The sequence below is a fragment of the Vulpes lagopus genome, chromosome 2 (genome assembly GCF_018345385.1).
Source record: "Vulpes lagopus strain Blue_001 chromosome 2, ASM1834538v1, whole genome shotgun sequence".
Taxonomy (NCBI): Eukaryota; Metazoa; Chordata; class Mammalia; order Carnivora; family Canidae; genus Vulpes; species Vulpes lagopus.
Window position 1 is genome coordinate 41726206 of NC_054825.1, and position 19411 is coordinate 41745616.

At 68.2% G+C, this 19411-nt stretch overlaps 1 protein-coding gene across 1 annotated transcript in view; it reads left to right on the top strand.

The window, feature by feature from the left end:
* The window catches only part of TMEM266 (transmembrane protein 266), a 109741-nt gene that overhangs the window by 81408 nt on the left and 8922 nt on the right, over positions 1-19411 (top strand). Inside the window, 6 exon segments of the mRNA XM_041742621.1 lie at positions 498-571; positions 6135-6191; positions 6671-6809; positions 9613-9728; positions 18023-18174; positions 18176-18207. Of these exon segments, the coding sequence (XP_041598555.1) occupies positions 498-571; positions 6135-6191; positions 6671-6809; positions 9613-9728; positions 18023-18174; positions 18176-18207 (570 nt within the window).

A 19411-nucleotide genomic window follows, 5' to 3' on the forward strand; every position in this document is an offset into this window, starting at 1 on the left:
ACCCCGGCCCACACGGCCCTCTCAACGCTCAGAGTTTTCACACTGCAAAGCTTGCCTGGAGTCCCGCTAACTGCCTGGAGCCTTGGATGTGACTTGGGGCAGGGGTCCTGAATGCCCGTCCAGACTTGACTAAGCTGCCCACCCGGCTCCAAAGGCCGCGCCTGTCTTTCTGAACCCCCGGTGGTGGGCTCCTCTCCGGGGCGAGGCTGTAGGTGTAGCCCACCAAGGCTGGGGGCACTGAGCGGGAATAACGAGGGGTGGCCTCTCACGCAGAGGAGGGAGCAGCAGGGCCTTCCATCCCCCTGCTGCCTCCGCCCTCCGCCGCGGACACCGTTCGTTATGCGCTGCCCTCATGTTCTCTGGCCTGATGGTGCCCAGATCTAGGTGTTGGCCGGGTGGTCCTGGGCTCCCAGTGTGCTGCACACGCGGCGAAGGCCCTCCACCAGGGCACCTGACTCCTCGCTCCTAAAGTTGGCCCGTTATTGTGTTTGTTGCAGTTTCCAGCGCATTCCAGTTTGCCGGCATAATTCACTGGATCAGTCTGGTCATTCTCTCTGTGTTCTTCTCAGAGGTAGGTAAAGCCTGGGCCCTGCGACCCCTTGAGGCAACGCCTGCCCTGGGCGATCGCCAGCGTCCCCGCGGGCCCTCCAGGGTGCACACAGGGAGAGGCAGTGAAGGGGGCCGGGCGCGAGGGGGGCCGGGGCTCGGGACCCCAGTGCCGCTCCTGGGCCAGCCAGGGACGCCAGGTCACAGTCTCCGTGTGGGAAGTAAGGGGACCAAGCCCCTGGCGACTCCTGGGCGCCCCACCCCCGCCCGGGTTCCCTGCGAGCCGGGTGCCCAGTACGGGACTGAACCGTGGGGACGCCGGGTCCCAGCATGCTGCCCTGCCTACGCGGGCGAGTGGTTCCCAGGCCTGCCCCCGGGCCTGGGCCTCCTGGAGGGCCGTGCTTCACGCCGTGGGCCGAGGCGAGTCCCTGTGCCGAGGCCCCGATCTCCCCAGCAGAGTGCAGGACCAGCGGGACGCTGCGGCCACTGTCCTCCGGCCGCGTGCCCTCCCGACAGCCGCAGCCCGGGTCAGCTGCACAGAGCCTGGGCGCCTTCGGGGGACGACGTGGGGGCGAGGCGGAGGGCCTTGCACACGAGCGTGCACATGGCTCACGCTGGGTCCAGGGCACAGCACTGCCTGGGGTGCGAGAAGGACGCTGGGCGAGAACGCGCGCGGAGTACGAGGGCACAGAGTATTTGGAGGCACCATCAGGGCACCCGGAGTCCAGAGCCCCAGGGTCGCTCCCGGGCCGCGGTGTCTGGCGGTGGCCCTCAGGACCCTTCAAACACCAGGGATCGCCGTCGTCCTGAGTCTGGGTGTGGGGCGCTGCGTCGGGGCACAGGCCTCAAGTCCCGCAGCCCCTGGGGTTCGCAGGCAGGCCTGGGCCCAGAGCCCCTGCTGCGGGGTGTCCCAAGCAGCTCACGGAGCCCGCTGCCCAGGTGCCTCGGAGCCCCGAGCCCCGGAGCAGAGCCCCCCCGCCCCCCCGCCCCCTGCTGCCCCCGAGCCCTGGAGCAGAGCCTCCCCTGCCCCCCACCCCTGCCCCCTGCTGCCCGGAACCCTGGAGCAGAGCGCCCACCCCCACCCCCGCACCCACCTGCTGCTGCCCCGTCCCAGAGGGCCTGCTCTCACGGTGACCCAGGTGCCTGCGGTGGGAGGGCCCAGGGAAGCCAGAGGCCCCAAGCAGCACATCGGGGTGCGTGTTGGCCCCGACGACGCCAGCAGCGGCCTTCCTAGGCCACGGGGACAGCAGCCCGGCCGTCCAAAGGCAGAACCAGGTCTGGGCCTCTGCGCCTCCCTCGGGCCCCCCAGCAGTGCGGCCTCTGCGCTCGGTGCCAGCAGGTGGGGCACCGAGAACCTGGGGCAGGGCCCAGAGCCGGGGGTGGGGGACGTGCACCCCACAGTGCCTGTGACCCCAGGCCCAGCGTGACGGACACGGCTCCTGGCCAGTGTGGAAGTGACGTCACCCCGTTTCCTTGGGAGGCCGAGGTGGGGGTCATTCCTGAGCCATGTCCTACCCGGTACCCCAACCAGGCGTTAGGACCACGCGGGACGGGAGTGCGACACCGTAGGAGTCGGGCACCGAGGCCTGGAGAGGCGCGGGCAGGTCGCCCGGGGTCGGCGGGTGGCACAGGGGTCGGGCGGCTGTGCAGGCCCCACCCTGTCCTTGACACTCCTCGTGCCCGGGACGCCCCCCACCCGCCCCACCGACTGCTCACCCGTTCGGGGGTGGCAGCCCAGCCGGGACGTCTCACCCGAGTGCAGTCTCGGGCCACGCGATCGTGGGCATCAGTGTCGTTTTCAAGCTTCTGCAGGCTGCGGCTCGGGTGCCTGCATCATTCCTCGATCCGTCTGAACATGAGTCCTTGGGCGAGGGGCCGCGTGTTGTTTCCCCACCGGCCAGGGGGTCAGGGCGGCTCGTCTGTCCCGCCTGGCTCCCACTCCAAGGGTCGGGCCGGGCCTTGCCCCCCCCCAGGTGGGAGCCCCTGCGCATCCTCCCACGGCCGCCCTCGTGTCCATCACGTGAACAGCGGTTGCCCCAGCGCTCGAGGGGAGGGCCTGACGCGCGTGGAAATGCCTTCCCGAGATCCAAAAGGACAGAGCGGCCAGAGCCAGAGCACGGGGCTTCTTGGGGGTCGCGCTGGGTTCAGAAGGCTCCATCCCGAGCCCGTGGCCCACGTCCCCACCCCGTCCCAGCACCGCGGGAGTCCCTGGGCTCCAGCCTCGCCGGCCGCGGTTCTGGGCCGTGAAGAACCTGGTGGGCTCAGCGGGCCCGGCGCCGGGGACCCGGGAAGGGAGCTGGAACTCAAGTGAGGCCTTCGTGGAAGACCTGGTTGTGGGGGAGCTGCCTGCGGACGGGGCGTCGGGGGCGCCGGGGAGGACCAGGTGCAGGGACGAGCACCTGCTGCCTGCAGGGCCGGCTGTCGGGGGGGAACACGAGCTGGGGACCAGGCATGACCAGGTCTCAAGGGCGCCTCACGTCCTGCTCAGGAGTGGGGGCCTTGCTCCAAAGGCAGTGGGGAGGCCCCGGGCGTCTCCGGCTGCCACATGTGGTCACAAGGGTCACACGGAGGCCCTGGGGGCAGTGCCGCGGCCCAGACTCTGAGGGTAAGGGATGGAGAGGGAGTCCCCCCCTCCTGTTTGGTGGGTGCACCACCCGGGAGGCACCGCCGTGCGCTCTGCTGTCCCCGACGTGTGCCTCATGCCCCAGAGCCTCCCTCCGGCACCAGCCCGGTGGCTTCCGGCCCCACAAAGGTGCCTCACATTTCTGCCCTGTTTCCGGGTCCTGGACTCCACGTCTCCTCCCCCTGCCTGGGGCCGGGTGGGGGGTGAAGGAAGGCGCCCCGGCTTGGCCAGCCTCCAGCCCCCCACCCAGCTGCAGCGCTGCAGACATGCTCCGGCCCAGGCGGCAGCTGCTCCCTCCTTCCCCTGGAGGGTCTGCGGTTGGCTCTGCAGGGAGCAGGGGGGCTTCCGCTGCCTGGAAAAGGGGAACCCTCTAGAATTTGCATCAAGGCATCTTGTAGCTTAGCAGGTGCTTTTGCTGGGACCCCCGAGGTTCCCAAGCCCTAGGAGCTCATCCAACCCCGTCCCAGAGAGAAGGTGGGGCTCGGCCTCAGCCAGTTAGGGGCGGGGCACCTGGTGACTCACACCTGGAGCAAGGGCCTCCCCCCCACAACCCCCCCCCCCCCCCCCCCCCCCCCCGTGACTTCCTGGAGCCTGAATCCCTTCTCTGGGGAGAAAGCGAAGGGGACCTTCCAGGAGGTGGGCTTCCTGGGGGAAAAGGTGGGGGTGCCTGTGGCGGGAAGGATGCGTGGCCTGAGGACCAGAGGGTGCTCCCGTCTGTCCCTGGGCCTGTTTCCGCACCTGCAAGACAACACAAGAGCCGGGCTTACGGTAAACACCAGGTGCCGCTGCCATGAGGTTCCGCCGAGGTCTCGGCCGTCTTGGGTGCCCGAGCACCCCGTCTCCTGAGGGGCTGAAAGCCGCAGTCCCGGGGGGGAAGAGGCCGCAGGGACCAGCAGTTCAGTTCCCTTGGCCCCTTGCAAGCCCTCGCAGCTCCCAGGGCGGGCCGAGGGGCGGAGGGGGGAGCAGGGCTACGGCAGCCCTGGCCCTGCTCCCGTCTTCCCCATGGCGGGCGGGCGGCGTGGGCGCTGGCCCAGGGGTCCCACCTACGGCACGTGCCCGGCAGGGACAGAGCCAGGGGAGGCTCAGAGCCGGGCCGCTACCCGGGCCTCCCCCCCTGCTGCGGTCCCTGGGGACATTCTCACAGGACACGTCCCTGTGCCTCCAGTGGGCACCCTAGGGAAGTCGTGCAGGCGGCTGGGCCCCGAGGTTCTGACATCGGAGCCCCCCCGGGGCCCAGGAGTCCATGCTTCAGGCAGATCCTCTATGTCCCAGCCGGGGCCTCGCCTGCACGTTGAGAAGCACGGCCGCCCGGCTCCATGGGCCTGGGGCAGGGCGGTGTGGCCAGGACCCCTGTCCCCGCAGACCCGGGGGCTTGGTGAAGGACACCACCAGGTGGGGTGTCCTGGAGCCGGCTTCCCCCCGCAGCTCGGACTCAAGCACTGGGGTCAGAGGGGCCTCCCATGTCCCTGCCGGGTGGGAGGCAGGACCAGGACGCGCTCCCAGGCTGCTCCGCTTCCACGGGCTGTGTTCGGAGGCCCAGGCTGAGTGGGGGTGGGGGGGGCAGCGACCCCAGCGGGCCCCAGGGGCTGCACCCCAAGGGTGGCCGGCAAGGACAGGGCAGGCGGCCCGCGCTCTGGCACCAGGCTCCGGGTGGCCGAGCCTTCCCGGCGCCGAGGCCCCCTCCCCGCGTGGGCGCTGCTGGCTGCGTCTCCTGCCCCGCTGGCCCGTCCTCGCCCCCAAGCTGTCCTGCTTGTGAAGTGAGAGGATCCCTTTCCCGGGAGGTTCTGGGAGGTGGAAGGCGGGCGGCGGGGGGCGGGGGGATGCTCGGCGAGCGAGACGGGGACCCTGTGGAGCCTGGCGGTGCGGTGCTTGCAGGGCAGGGGCTGGACCCTGCACCCCAGGACGCTTCGAGAAATGGCTGAAGTGGTAAAATTCGCGTTTCTGTGGATCATTACCACAATCTTAAAAGAGGAAGAGGGAGAAGCAGCAGGAGGCGCCCGTCCCTTCCCACGCCCGTCCCTCCTTCCTGGCCTGTGCTTCTGCCCCGGGAGCCCCCGCCGGGCCTTCGGAGTGGACAGTGGACGCGGCCCCGCCTCCGACACAGACTCCACACCTCGCGTCGGGATTGAGCAGCAGCCGAGAAGGCAGCGACCGTGTGGGGCCCCCACGCGGCTGACCAGACGCAGGCTCGAGGGGGCCGGGGGCCCAGGTGGGGTTCAGGGGCCCGGCAACCTGCACAGCCTCCGCAGCTCTGGGGCTTCGGCGGCCGTAGGTGTCACGTGCGGGAGAAGGGACACCATCCGGTGTGAGCCCCTGCGAACCGTCACCTGGGTTTGGGGAAGGGCCCGCGGACAAAGGCGCCTGGTCCCCTGAGCAGCCTCCAGGTGCCGGCTTTGGGGGAAGGTGCATGGTCAGCGGGGAAACCCACCAAGGGGGCAGCCACCACACAGTCGATCCCGGAGGGTTTTAGGGAATCGGTGACGCACCCGTCCGCTTGCCCACTCGCACCGCACCACCGTTCCCGGTCTGCTGTGTGTCGGGATTAGGGGTGACGGAGAGCGGTGGGTGTCCCGTGGGCCCTGGTGGGGGTTGGGGGGTGGTCGCCACGACGTGGTGCAGGGCGGCGGGGAGTGATGGATGGTCCAGGTCCCACAGGAACGCCAAGGAAGGAGGCCCTGAGCCTGGGGGGCGTGGGGACCTTCCCGGGGGTGACACCTGAGCAGAGGCCACCCAGCAAGGCCCTCGCACGCTGCTGGGGTGGCGGGAGGATGACCGTGGGGCGGCCGGGGACGGGGGGCTGGGGGCACAGACGTCACGCAACCCAGGCGCCGAGGTCACACGGGAGGCCACGCGGGCCGGGAGCGGGCCGGGGAAGACGGGCGTCCTGAGCTCCAGAATCTTCCCTGCTGGGGGACGGCAGGCGCTGGAGAGTGGTAACCTCGGCGCATCTCTCCTCTTTCCTCAGACCGTGCTGCGGATCGTGGTGCTGGGCATCTGGGACTACATCGAAAATAAGATCGAGGTAAAGGCCGGGGGGCCTGGGGCCGGCGGGGCAGCTGGAAATGCCCAGGGGGGGGCATCACAAAGGCCTCCCCCCGCCCCGTGCAGGCGCCCGGCAGCAGGTGCCAGGGAGGCAGGCGGGGGCTAGGGCGTGGGGCACAGGCCGACCAAGTTCCTGGCAAAGGGACCTCAAGATACTGCTTGAAATTCTACACGATTCTAAGTTATTCTTGAATCATTCAGAAACGCTTTAAATCAACTTAGTCCATGCGAAAGGGCCTCGTGGTCAGGGGCCGGGCGGGAAGGCACCAGGCGTCGCTCAGCCTCCCGTGAAGGGTCTGGTGCCCGCGGGCTGGGGGCGAGGGGCTCTGAAGAGGTGGCCCGGGATCGGGGAGGCCAGGCCTGCCGTGGGGACAGAGCTCCTGGAGAGGCTGCTTCGCCTGAGGCTTCCGGGACGTCCGGGAGGTGGCCCAAGCCACTCAAGTCCACTTTCTCTCACAGGTGTTCGACGGGGCTGTCATCATCCTGTCCTTGGCCCCAATGGTGGCGTCCACCGTGGCCAACGGGCCCAGGAGCCCCTGGGATGCCATCAGCCTCATTATCATGCTCCGGATCTGGCGGGTGAAGAGGGTCATCGACGGTGAGTGGTCCACAGGGCTCAGCAGACCCCGCAGGCAGCTGGTGGCCAGTGGCAGGTGGCAGGTGCCAGGCAGCAGGCGGCAGGTGCCAGGTGGCAGGCAGCAGGCAGCCGGCGTCAGGTGGTAGGTGGCAAGTGGCAGGCAGCAGGCTGCAAGTGGCTTGTGGTAGGTGACAGGTGGCAGGCGGCAGGCAGCCGGTGGCAGGTGGTAGGTGGCAAGTGGCAGGCAGCAGGTGGCTGCTACAGACCCTGGACCGGCCAGCCCAGAGAGGAGACAGATGGGGTGATACAGGACAGGAGGCAGGGGCGGCCTCCGGGATTGCGGGACGACAGACCAAGCGTGTCCTGCTCACTCTGTGCGGGAGCTCAGGGACCAGGCCCACGTGTCACGTGCAAACATTCGTGTCTGGATGGCCCGCACGTCACGCTAGAACGAAGCAGGGCCGCCCATGCTGGGAACCCCGTTGGGACGCATGCCTGCCACTGCCCGCCCCCCCGCCATGGGCTGACACCTGCTCTGCCCCGGTTGCTTGCTCGTGGAGGCGCCACCCCTTGCAGGCCCACCTCCCCGTGTCCAGCGGCGGGGACGCCATCCGAGCCTGTTTCTGTGGGAGGCGCTGGCTTGGATCGGGGCTTGGCGGGCGCTGCAGTCAGCTTTAGGGTCTCCACCTCCGGGTCCGCGCCCTCAGACACAGGGGCCGCCCTCCCCGCTGAGCCTCACCTGGAGAGCCCTGTCCCCACCTGGGTGCTGCCTCTACTTCCAGGAAGTGCTGGCAGACCAGGGTGTGTCCCCCGGAGGAGGGGCCTGGGTGAGAGAAGACTGGCACCTGGTCCCTGTGGGACGGGGAAGACAGGGGTCCTCGGGATGGGGAAGAGGGGCCTGGCGACGGGGAAGATGGGGGGGTCTGGGGACAGGGAAGGGGGTCCCGGGGACGGGGAAGGGAGGAGCCTGGGGACAGGGATGGAGGGCCTGGGGACGGGGAAGCCAGGGGCCGAGTCTGGGCTCCAGGGGCGTCCTCGGACCTGCCGCCGCCCTCAGCCAGAGCAGCACAGCCGCTGCGGGAGCCTCTGGGACGTGGGCCTGTGCTGCCCGCCAAGGCCGGTGGCCGCGTGAAGGGACGAGGTGCCACTGAGGTTGTGCGGATGACGACTGCTGACCTGGTTTCACGCAGCGAAGCCCTTGTGGTGCAGAACCCGCTGCAGCTAGCAGCCCTCCCCGTCTCCCTCCCAGCGGCGTGGCTGGGGACCTTCCCGGAGCAGGTGCAGGCGCCGGGGTTGGGCCGCGAAGAGCAGACTGCCTGGTATAGACTCGACGGTCACTCTGGCCCTGGACCTTGGTCACGAATGTCAGAGCTGTGGCTGTGGGGGTACGAGGCCGGAAGACCAGCCCCGTGCCCGCTCAACCCTGGCGGAGCGCCGGCCCCCGTCCCTCCCCCGCGCCCACCCAAGGCCCCGTGGGCTGTGGGGCCTTGTCGGGGGGCAGCTGCTGACCCGGAATCCTCATCAGGCTGCAGTGTGACTGGCCCAAGCCCGGGAGGCCCAGGCTGGGAAGGCTCTGAGAAGCCGTCCAGTCCCCTCCCAACATTTGACAGGTGGGGTCACTGAGGCCAGGACGGATGGGGTCACGCAGCAGAGCAGCCGCAAGCACCCAGCAGGCTCCTGACCCGTCCACCCGGCCCAGCTGCCCAGGCCCTGCTCCAGGCCCGTCCACGAGAACCGCCCCCTGCAGAGGCGAGGCCCCGCTTCCCTCCGCCGGCCCCTCACATCACGCCCGCCAGCGCCATGGGAAGGCTGAGCAGCGGCTCCCACGTCCCCAACGGGCGCTGCAGGGCCGCTGGGAGCCTCGGGACAGGGCCCGCCATGCGGGCGGGCGGGCAGGCAGGCGGCCCTTTGCTTCCCTGGCCCGGGTGTGAGGGCGTCGGCAGAGACCGGGGAGCCCCGAGGCAGGTGTGCAGCCGCATGGGCCGCCCTCAAGGTCAGAGGAAACAGCAAGTCTGCGCTGTCCTCCCTGCGGGATCCGTGCGGCCGGAGAGCCCTGCAGGGTGGGGGCCGTGGGGGCTCAGCCATGCTGCTCGCTACCCCCGCAGCCCGGCACCTCCTGCCTCCGCCTCTGGGCGCCCCTCACGGGGGACCACGCGCCCGTGTCCCGCGGGGTCTGCGGCCTTTCCCTGAGCAGCCGTGTCCGCTGGGCTCCCCGGGCAGCTCGTGTCTGACCTCACTCCGTTCTCTCGCAGCGCTGGGCCCCTTAGCGCAGGGGCCATGTTCCCTTCACCCGCCCGTCAGAGGCTGGACGTTCGTTCACGTCCACTCTGGGCCGCCGTGAACACCCACGGGCGAGCTGCTGCGTGGGGGGTGTTGCCAATGCTCTTGGGAGCCCAGGCAGGGACTGTCCGGCCCTGTGGCTGCCCTGTGCTCCGCCACCTCTGGGCGCGCCCGCTGCCTTCCACAGGGCCCGGGCCCCTCGGAGGCACCGCCCGGGCTCCGGGCCAGAACCCAGGCTGCCCCTGCAAGGGGCGAGGACAGCAGGCCGCCCTGCCACCGCGGCTCGGGGCCAGCCCTCTCGTAGCCTCGGGTGTGGGGTGCCCAGCCTACACCCCTGCACCCCGCACCCCCGGGAACAGCTCCCGGCCCAGCCCTGCCCACACCCTTGCACCCCTGCACCCCTGCACCCCCGGGAACAGCTCCCGGCCCAGCCCTGCCCGCGCCCTTGCACCCCTGCACCCCTGTATCCCCGCACCCCTGCACCCCCGGGAACAGCTCCCGGCCCAGCCTGCCCGCTCCTGACAGCACCGTCCGTGTCTTCCAGCTTACGTCCTGCCTGTGAAGGTGGAGATGGAGATGGTCATCCAGCAGTACGAGAAGGCCAAGGTCATCCAAGATGAGCAGCTGGAGAGGCTGACGCAGATCTGTCAGGAGCAAGGGGTAACGCTCAGCCTCTTCCCATTCTGTCCCGGGCTGGGGGCCGGGGCTGTGGGGTCCCCGGGGACACACGGGGAAGCTGAGGCCCGGGCGTGGGTCCCCGCCAGGGACCATGAGGTCGGATGGGGTTGCTGGCCGTCCTGACAGGCCGTAAGCCATCCCATCCTGCAGCCCCGGGCCCGCTCGGTGCCCCCAGCCTGCTCCCCCCACTGAGCAGGATGCTTCCTGGCGGCCTCACCCGCAGCCCAGCCCTGGCTCTGGGGCGGCTGGGACACGTGTGCGACGTCAGCACACGCGATCCCTAGGGACGTCCCACAGGAACTCACACACGGCCTTTAAGGTCATCTCCTCCGACTGTCAGGGAGCCGAGCCTGTGTCTACTCTGGGGACACCACGGCCTTGGTCTCCGCACAAGATGTGTGACAGGAGACCTCAGGGGAGCAGCCCCAAGCGGCACAGCATCCATGGGTCCCGGGTGTGGACTGAGGCGACCACAGGCCTCGGCCCCCTGGTCACCAGGCATCCGGCCGCCAGCACTGCCACGACCGTGGGGAGGTCCCCACCCCCATGGAGCCCCGAGTGACTTGAGGATGGGAGCCCCCAAGACCCAGTGCAGCCTGGTGCACGTGCGCCTGGCAGGGTCATGGGGGCCGGAGTGACGGGCGGCAGGCCACCTGGAGGGGGCGGCAGGGTGGAGGGGGCAGGTGAGGCGCTAGGGCACCTGGCGCCAGGCGAGCTCAGGCCGTAGGAGGACCCGGAGGCAGGCCTGGGTGGTGGCTGACCCGGGGTGCGGGCCAGGCTGTTGGGACAGTCAGGTTGGAGCTTCTGAGGGGCCAGTCCGGCTGCCGTCGGAGGAGGGGGGTGGGCGCAGGTGCAGGTGCAAGGACGGGCTGGAGCGGGGCCACTGGGGACAGAGGCCTGGGCGGGGGGCAGACAGAGGCCAGGGGGATGCGCCGTGCACCGGCCCTGCTGGAGCCTGGGCAGGGCGGCTGCGTCCACCGGGTGCACGGCCGCTGCTGCCACGTCTCACAAGCCTCCAGCCCATGGAGAAGGAGCTGGCCCACGGTGACTTGGGCCACGGGGCCGGGAGCGCTCAGGGTGACCCCCCAGCCCCCAGCCAGGCCGCGGGGGGCCTCTGATCCAGCCCCGGGGAGACGCCCTGGGGGTCTGCGCAGGGAGGAGCTGATCTGTAGGTGTGACATCTGGAAAGGAGACAAGAGGCGCCTCCCTAATCTAAAAAACGCCCGAGGGCTGTCATCTGGGCTGGCCTGGAAGCCTGGGGCCACGGGGGGATGTGGGCGCGGGGCAGCCGGAGTGCTGCTCCCCCAAGCTGGGTGGACGGCACCTCTCAGCCGTCGGGGGGCCAGGGCACAGGGCCTCGGGGGAGCAGTGCTGCCTCACAACGGGCCGGGGATGCTCGGCGTGAGGGCCCAGGCCCGGGGACAGTTCGGCCGACTTGGGGCAGCGCCGGGACCCGTGTGGCCCTTGGTCCCCCGACCCGGCCTGTGTCCCCCCTGCCCGCACCCGCCCCTCACCCCGCAGGTCAGGCAGGCGAGCAGCTGTGGCTGCCCAGCTAAGGGTGCGGGGGCCAGGCACGTTCCCAGCCGTCCCCGAGGGTCGCATCCATGTCATCCTCCCGCCCACATCCCTCCTCCGAGCTCGGCGACCACGCGCTGCCCGCCAGCACCACGAGTCCCGAGCGCCCCAGCTCCCTGCCCCCCAGGTCGTGCACAGGCTCCGACCCGAGGCCGCGTCGGGGTCTGGGGCCCACGCACGTGGCCATCGTGTGTCCCTCGGCTCCTCCTGCCCATAGACATTCCTCAGGCCTCCGCTGCATTGGCTGATGCTGGGCCTGGGCTACTAGCCGGGAATTCACGAGCTTCCCGTGGCCGGGGCTCCTCTGAGGCTCTACTCACGCCCAGCCTGGGGCTGGGGCTGGGGGACGACGGTCAGCTCACATCCCGCCGCCTGCTGTTGGCACGGCCTAGCCCGAGGTCGGAGGCCGGAGGTCGGAGGCCCTGCCGCCGGCTGCCACTTGCCGGAGAGGCTACTGCTCTATCCGTCCCCCCTTCCTCCGGGAGCCTGACTTGCGTGTCTGCGTGGCCCTGCAGAACCTCCCTGGCGACGTGGTTTGCTGGCTTCCTCGGGGACCACCCTGTAGGTCGCCCCTTCGGCGCCAGGAGGCGGCCCGGTTCCTACCGCGGCCCGGAACCACCCTGTGGTAAAGGGAAGGGTCCTTCGAGGGCATCGGGCCCAACCCAGACTTGCAGGGGGAGGCGGTGCGAGGCACAGAGGAGGGGCGAATGCGCCCCCATCACACGGCGGTGGTGGGGACACTGGGACGGGAGCGCTGGTGTCTCGGGGCTTGCCCTGGGCGGCTCGGGGCAGGCCCACGGGATGCGGTGCTTCCCTCCTCCCCGTCACCTCTTCTGGCTGCGGGGCTCACCCACCCTTAACCGATTCCTGCTGGAAACCTGGGGCCCGCGGAGGAGGGGGCGCTGCGTTGGGCAGTCTCCCCTGTCCCTCCCCTGCCCGGCCTCTGGCACCTGCTTCCACGCAGCCCACCCGTGGCGGGGGCAGAGCAGAGCCTCTGCTCGTGGGTCCCCGCCCCCCTCCCCATGCTCACCCGTACGTGGCTCTTGGTCCGGATCCCGGCCGGGGGCTTGGTGGGCATCGACGTCGCTGCTGCACAGGCAGCCTCCGAGGTGACACACTGCCGTGTGTCCCTTGTCTCCGCGCTTCGGCCTCACAAGCCCCAGCCTCGTCCGACGCCGGGGGAGGCCCGTGCAACGACGTCCTCCGCTGGTCCAAGGAACTGCTGCCCAGGCTTCACGTGTGGCTGCGTCAGGATCCTGCTCTCGGCCCGAGACCCGTCCCGCAGTCCCCAAGGCACCTGCCCCTTGCCCTGCGAGCTTGGCCTCTGGCCGAGTTACTAGGGTCCCTCCCGGCTCGCCCCCAAAACCGACCTCTTTCCTCCGCTATGGGAGCACGGGTGGGACCGCGGATGGAAGGTCCCTTCTGTTCCCTCAGTACCTTCACCCCGAGACCGTCAGCAACACGCGGGGGCTCAGATGACGAGAAACCCTGCCCGCATGGAGGCCTGGGCAGCTCCCGAGCCCCTCAGGACCCTGACCGAGGCGGCCCCTGAGGCGCGGCCTGCAGGCGCACGGCCAGCCAGATGCCCACCCGCTGCCCAGTCTCCCCCGTAAGCCCTGGGCCTCGGGCTCCTTGGGAAAATGGAGGCAACAAGGTTTATGTCGCAGGCTGTGGTAGGGATCGCGCTAACTCAAGCGACACCCGAAAGCCTGGTCCTCCGGAGTCTTTCAGTGAAGGCGGAGACGGAGACGGAGAGAAAAGCTAGAGCACGTCATTTGCGCAAGGGCCCACTAGCGAATAGGCTGCCTGCAGCTCCCGGACCTGGAGGGACCTGGAGGAACCTGGAGGGACCTGGAGGAACCTGGAGGGACCTGGAAGGACCTGGAGGAGCCTGGAAGGACCTGGAGGGACCTGGAAGGACCTGGAGGGACCTGGAGGAACATGGAAGGACCTGGAGGGACCTGGAAAGGCCTAGATGGACCTGGAGGAACCTGGAAGGACCTGGAGGGAACTGGAGGGACCTGGAGGGACCTGGAGGGACGTGGAAGGGCCTGGAGGGACCTGGAGGGACCTGGAGGGACCTGGAGGGACCTGGAAGGGCCTGGAGGGAACTGGAGGGACCCTGGAGGGAACTGGAGGGACCTGGCGGGATCTAGACGGATCTGGAGGGACCTGGAAGGACCTGGAGGAGCCTGGAAGGACCTGGAGGGACCTGGAGGAACATGGAAGGACCTGGAGGGAACTGGAGAGACCTGGAAGAACCTGGAAGGACCTGGAGGGAACTGGAGGGACCTGGAGGGACCTCGAAGGGCCTGGATGGACCTGGAGGAACCTGGAGGGACCTGGAGGAAGCTGGAAGGACCTGGAGGGAACTGGAGGGACCTGGAAGGACTTGGAGGGACCTGGAAGGACCTGGAGGGAACTGGAGGGAACTGGAGGGACCTGGAGGGATCTAGACGGATCTGGAGGGACCTGGAAGGACCTGGAAGGACCTGGAGGGACCTGGAAGGGCCTGGAGGGACCTGGAGGGACCTGGAGGGATCTAGACGGATCTGGAAGGACCTGGAAGGACCTGGAAGCTCGAGCGCTGGGCTGGGCATTAACCCCTTTAAAGCCGGACAGACAAGGGCTGAGACGGGCCTGTTTCCCAGGATACAAAGCCTGTGGTTCCGGGGCTGGAACGCGGGGCCACTGGCCATTAGCCTGCCCAGACATGGGGGGCCTGGGCGGTCACCGTAGTGGGGAGTAACACAAGCCACCACATCAAACAAATGCAGAAACCGCAGCGGCCTGGCCCCCGGGGTCTGTCGCTCCCACCGCGCCCACGGCCCCTCTGGCCTCCCTCCATCAGCAGCAGGAGCAGAGGTGGGGGGCCGGGACCGCGCTGCTGGCCCCGTATTGCAGGTGGGACCCAGATACACAGTCACGCTCAGGGCACCAGAGGGGCCCGAGGAGGACACAGGCCGCTGGAATGAGCCCTCGGGCTCCCACGTTCTCTGCCCTTTTCTCACCCAGGGGCTCCCCCGCCCCCGAGTGGTCCCGGTGGCTGAGGCAAGTCTCCCCGGCCCTTTCCCGGGAGATGCAGGACTACAGCCTTGGCACCAAGCAACAGGCACCTGGCAGACGTGACATGTGCGGGGTGGGGGGCCTCGCACCGGGGGCCTGCGGGGCCGTAGCCCCCGTCGGGGGTGGGGGGTGGGCGCTGCCCCAGGCCCCTGGGGCATCCTCACCTTTGAGGCTGGGCCGCCCCCTCCCCTGGCTGTCAGGAGCCTGCAAGCCGCGGGGAATGGGGCCCACCCTGGTTCTGGGGTGCTGCTCCAAGCTGCCCATCCCAGAGAGGCCCTGCTTTTCCTGCAGAGGCCCCGAGGCCGCAGCTCCGCACAATGGCCTTTGTCACCTGGATTATTCGGGAGGGAAGCTCGTGCACGTGTTCCTCAGCTGGGGACACGATCTGAAAAGCCGCCGAGAGCTCTAGTGACAGGCCGATTCAGCTGACACAATTAGCCATCAGACAAATGACTTATGTGATCCTTTTGCCATAATTTAAATTTATGGCCGACGACCAATCATCCTCACGACGGATGGAAGGGGGTCAAGGTCGGATTCAGCTTCCCTGGCTCCTAAATCATTACTTTGCGACCGTCTCCTGATTTTTATTGTTACGAAAAACGGCGAAACCGACGGCAGTAAACACCGGCCGCCACCCCGACAGTGGGCCAGGGCCAGCCGCGGGCAGCACGGATCGGGTGGAGTCGCTGCCAGGGCGTTAGAGACGGTTGCGAACGGCCAGAGCGCGCGCCGGTCAAGGCCCAGGCCTCCCAAGTGGGCTCCGGGGGTCAGCCCCCCCCCCCCCCCGAGGCCGGCGCTAAAAGCCCGCACCATAAAGGGGCTGAGGGCCTCCCAGGATCGGCCCTGCTCTGGTGACCTGCCAGGCATCTTGAGTCTGTGTATCGCTGGTTTTCATCGGACCCGGAAAGTCCTTGACCACGATTTCTTCATTGACTGCTTCTGTTTCGTCCTTCCATCCTCCTGGAGTCCTGCTTGCACATGCCAGGCCCCTGGGTCGTGTCTCACATCTCGTAGACCCGCTTCTCTTCACTCGCTCTCCTGTTTTTTTTTTTGGGGGGGGGGGTAAGGGGCATAAGTTTCGATATTTTTCTGAAGATCCGTCCTCAGGCTCAATGATCCTATCCGCTCCTGTGCCCTGTCTGCTGCTCAGAGGATGGAAGGCTGATGTCCTTGCAACATCTAGCTGTGGCTGACGGGCTCCACCTGCCGTGGCCCCGCGGACACCCAGCCCGTCTCCCCCGGGCCCTATGTCTCTTGGACACATCAGGCCTGGCCTGCCACGAGGGCCACCCCGTGTCCGCCTTTGAGGCTGTCCTGGGAGGTTCTCGGCTGTGCCCCAGACACTTCCTCCCCTCCGCCCACTTGGGGCCACCGAGTACTCACGTCCAAGCCGGGAGAGGCGTTTTCATTCCAAAGCACATACCAGAGTTTTCGCCCGAGTGAGTGAATGAACGCAGGCTTGCCTGGGACAACTCCCATACTCTGGGGGTTCGTGTCTCGAGCCTAAGACTTGTTTTAATGTTTGTGCCGATCTCTGCACATGTGGCCTTGGGCTGGGCAAGCCCGGGCCTCCGGCTGCCTGGCCTGAATTCCAGCGGGACGCTCATGGGCAGTTCTGTATCGATGACAAGTTATCAGTAATGCACCATCCAGAGTGGCCCAGGAGGCCGTTTGCTGCCCTATGGGCCTGGGGAGCAGCCTTGCAGAAGGCGGGCTAGGATGCCCGTGGGAGGTGCCCCTCAGCCTGCACAGGCGGCGCTCCAGCCCCACGGGCTGCAGGAGGGTTGCCTCAGGGGCCCTGCGTGACTCTGAGGACTTGCTGCCAGAAGGGAGGCTTGAGCCCGCTCTCCCTGCACCGAAGGCCACCCCATAACACCAGCCTCACTCCTCAGCCTCTGGCTTGTTGAGGTCCAGAGCCAGCGCCTACACCAAGAGCAGAGTTAGGGCCCAGTGTGTGATCGGGCTCGGGACTCGGCGTGCGAGCGGGTGTAGGGCTTACCGTGTAACTATGGTGGGGCTCAGCTCGTGACCGTGGTCAGAGCGTAGTGCATGAGCAAGGTCAGGGCTCAGCATCAAGGCTCAGACTTTGTCTCAGCCTCGGGCTAGGGCTGGGGCTCAGTCTGAAACTACAGAATTGAGCAAAGCTGATTGGCTTCATTCATTCATTTATCAACGACATTTACTGGGTGCCTTCACTGTGCCCAGCAACCACACAGACCGGCTCCCTGCTCCACGGAGACGATATTCCGTTACGAGGTGAAGGGCCGCAGTGTGTGTGGGGCAGCCAGGTGGGCACGCTCCTTCCCAATTCTCCGTGACGTTGTGTGGGTAGTTTGAGATTGGCCACGCTGGAGTACTTAGACCACAGACATTGGCGTGAACTACACATTGGGCCTTTTTTTTTTTTTTCTTAACCAGCAAAAACTCTCTGTGGTGAGAGAAGCAAAACCAATAGGCAGACCTTAAAGAAAATGAAGTGACCACACATATTTATCCGATCTCCTTTCCCAAAGTCCACTAAAATGATAATTAAAAAGCCACAAACACATAAGAATTAAGAAAGTGTCTCTTTAGGTAGGGCCTGTCCATAAGGACAAAGAGGATGGAGATTTCAGTGGATTTGAGGAATTGGACAGTGGACAAGAAAGGGGTAACCCATCCCCCCGAGTGGAGAATCTAGAATTGAAGTGCCTGTAGAGGATGGCGAGGGAAGTGGGCTGATTATCCCCCCAGGCCCCCAAGAGCCGGGGAGGAAAGGGGCGAATGAGGAGCTGAGCCAGGGGAGGGGTTGCACACCCAGTGTGTGGGTGCCTAGGCCCCAAGAGACCCCACACACACATACCCCCTACAAGAATCAGAGGTTTGTCCTCTGGGAACTGATCCAAGGGTGTGGCAGGTGGGCCCTGGGGGGCCGGGGCCTGGGGAGAGGTGCAGCCTGGAACCAAGGACTCCGTGAAAATCCTCCCCAGTAGTGGTGGGACCCTCTGCCCACCCCGGCCCTGCCCCCAGCTGTGAGCTCTCGGGAAACCGAGTGGTCCCAGAGAAAAATCTGTGACTCTGACCCTGGGAGGTGCCCCAGGGTCGGTCCTGATGTCACTGAAGCCTTTAACTGTGCGTTTCACCGACGCCAAAAGAAAAGTAATAAAACATTAAAAAAGGATTTTAAGACATCAAGGTGGTAAGGACGGTGCAGAGAATTCAAACGGGCAGGTGCGGCCGAGTCCGGGGGGCGCGTCCGTGGGGCGCAGGTGTGAGCCAGGCGGGGCCAGGCCGTGCACCTGCTGTGTGGCCGTGCACCTGTGGACTGGCCTTCCCGGGCGGCCCCGGCCCCGCAGGTGCGTGAGAAGCCCTCGGGTGCGAGGCTGCGGCGGCTGCAGCTGCGGGAGGCAGGGGTGCAGGGGTGCAGGGGGGGTCAGGGCAGTAGCTGGACGTGCGGCTGCACTTGGGGCAGATTGGCCCAAGGGAGCGGAGGGCCGTCGTGCCCCTCCCCCCGGGCCTCCCGCCTCCCCGCCCCCTCCTCAACCCTCCCCCAGGGCGGGGCGCGCGGGCACCGGCGGTGCCTCGGGCACGGGCACTGCTGCAGGTCCCGGGGCGTCGCCCGCACCCACCACCCTCCCCTCCTCCCCCCGCAGTTCGAGATCCGGCAGCTGCGCGCGCACCTGGCGCAGCAGGACCTGGACCTGGCGGCCGAGCGGGAGGCGGCGCTGCGGGCCCCCCACGTGCTCAGCCGCCCGCGGGGCCGCTACGAGGTGCTGGAGGCCGGCAGGTGGGCGGAAGAGGCCGGCAGGCGTCGAGGAGGAGCTGCCCCCGTCGCCAGGTGAGCCGCCCGCGGACCGCGCTCCCGCCCCCGGGCTCCGGCTCCGGCTAGGGGCCAGCAGGGGAGGGAGCGCTGGGGCGGGGCGGGGCGGGGCGGGGCGAGGAGGGAGCGCAGGGGCGGGGCGGGGAGGGGGCGCAGGGGCGGGACGGGGAGGGAACGCAGGGGTGGGGAGGGGCGCAGGGGCGGGGCGGGGAGGGGGCGCAGGGGCGGGGCGGGGAGGGAACGCAGGGGAGGGAACGCAGGGGCGGGGCGGGGAGAGGAGGGAGCGCAGGGGCGGGGCGGGGAGGGAACGCAGGGGCGGGGCAGGAGCGCAGGGGCGGGCGGCGGGCAGGGGGGACTGCAGGGGCGGGGCGGGGAGGGACTGCAAGGGCGGGGCGAGGCGGGGAGGGAGCGGAGGGGTGTGGGGGGCGGGGGGCGCTGGGCGCAGGTGCCTCGGGCGCCCTCCGGCCGCGGTTCCGATGGGGGAGGCGCCCTCCCGCTGACCCGGGGCCAGGCGGGCCGTGCGGGCTTGGGGAGGCAGGTTCCCAGGGGTCAGACCCGCACCCTCGCCGGGCCCAGGGACCCCGCCAGGCACCTGCTCCTGCGCAGTTGCCTTCGTGTCCTCCTGCCCCGAGCGCGCCATCCCGAGTTGAGTTGCGGGGCAAGGGGTCACCTCCCTCACGCTGTTGGACCCTGGCTCACGGGTGCCAACGTGTCCCGGTGGACGCCCCAGAGACTCAGACCCCAGACAGGCAGATGCAACTAGCAAGAGGGTTTATTGGACGTTTGCGCAAACGGGCTCTCCGCCTCTGAGGAGGAAAAGAGCCCCGATTAGCAATTACAGGCATCTTTTAAAGGTAAAGAAAAACGCGGGAGTCGCATAGCATTTGGGTTTTATGACATGATTGATCCCTTTGAAGGTCAGCGCAAACATGTTCAGGGACTTTCTAGTCAGGATGTGTGTGTGGGGGTTTCTTATCTCGGAAAAACAATGTTAGATTCCAAGAAGGTGCCTGGATGGGCTGTCTCCGGGTCAGGCCTGGTTTTACTCACCCGGGGGGGCGGGTTTCTTCACACCCGGAGGTCCCGGGGGCCGGCGCCCCGGCGCCCCGACCCTGCGAGTCCAGGTGCTCCGCCGCAGGGGGGACTGAGGCCGTGGGCCGGTAGAGAGCTGGTCGCCCCTGGCCCCTCCTCCTGATGGAGCCGGAGCTCCACCCGGGTCAGG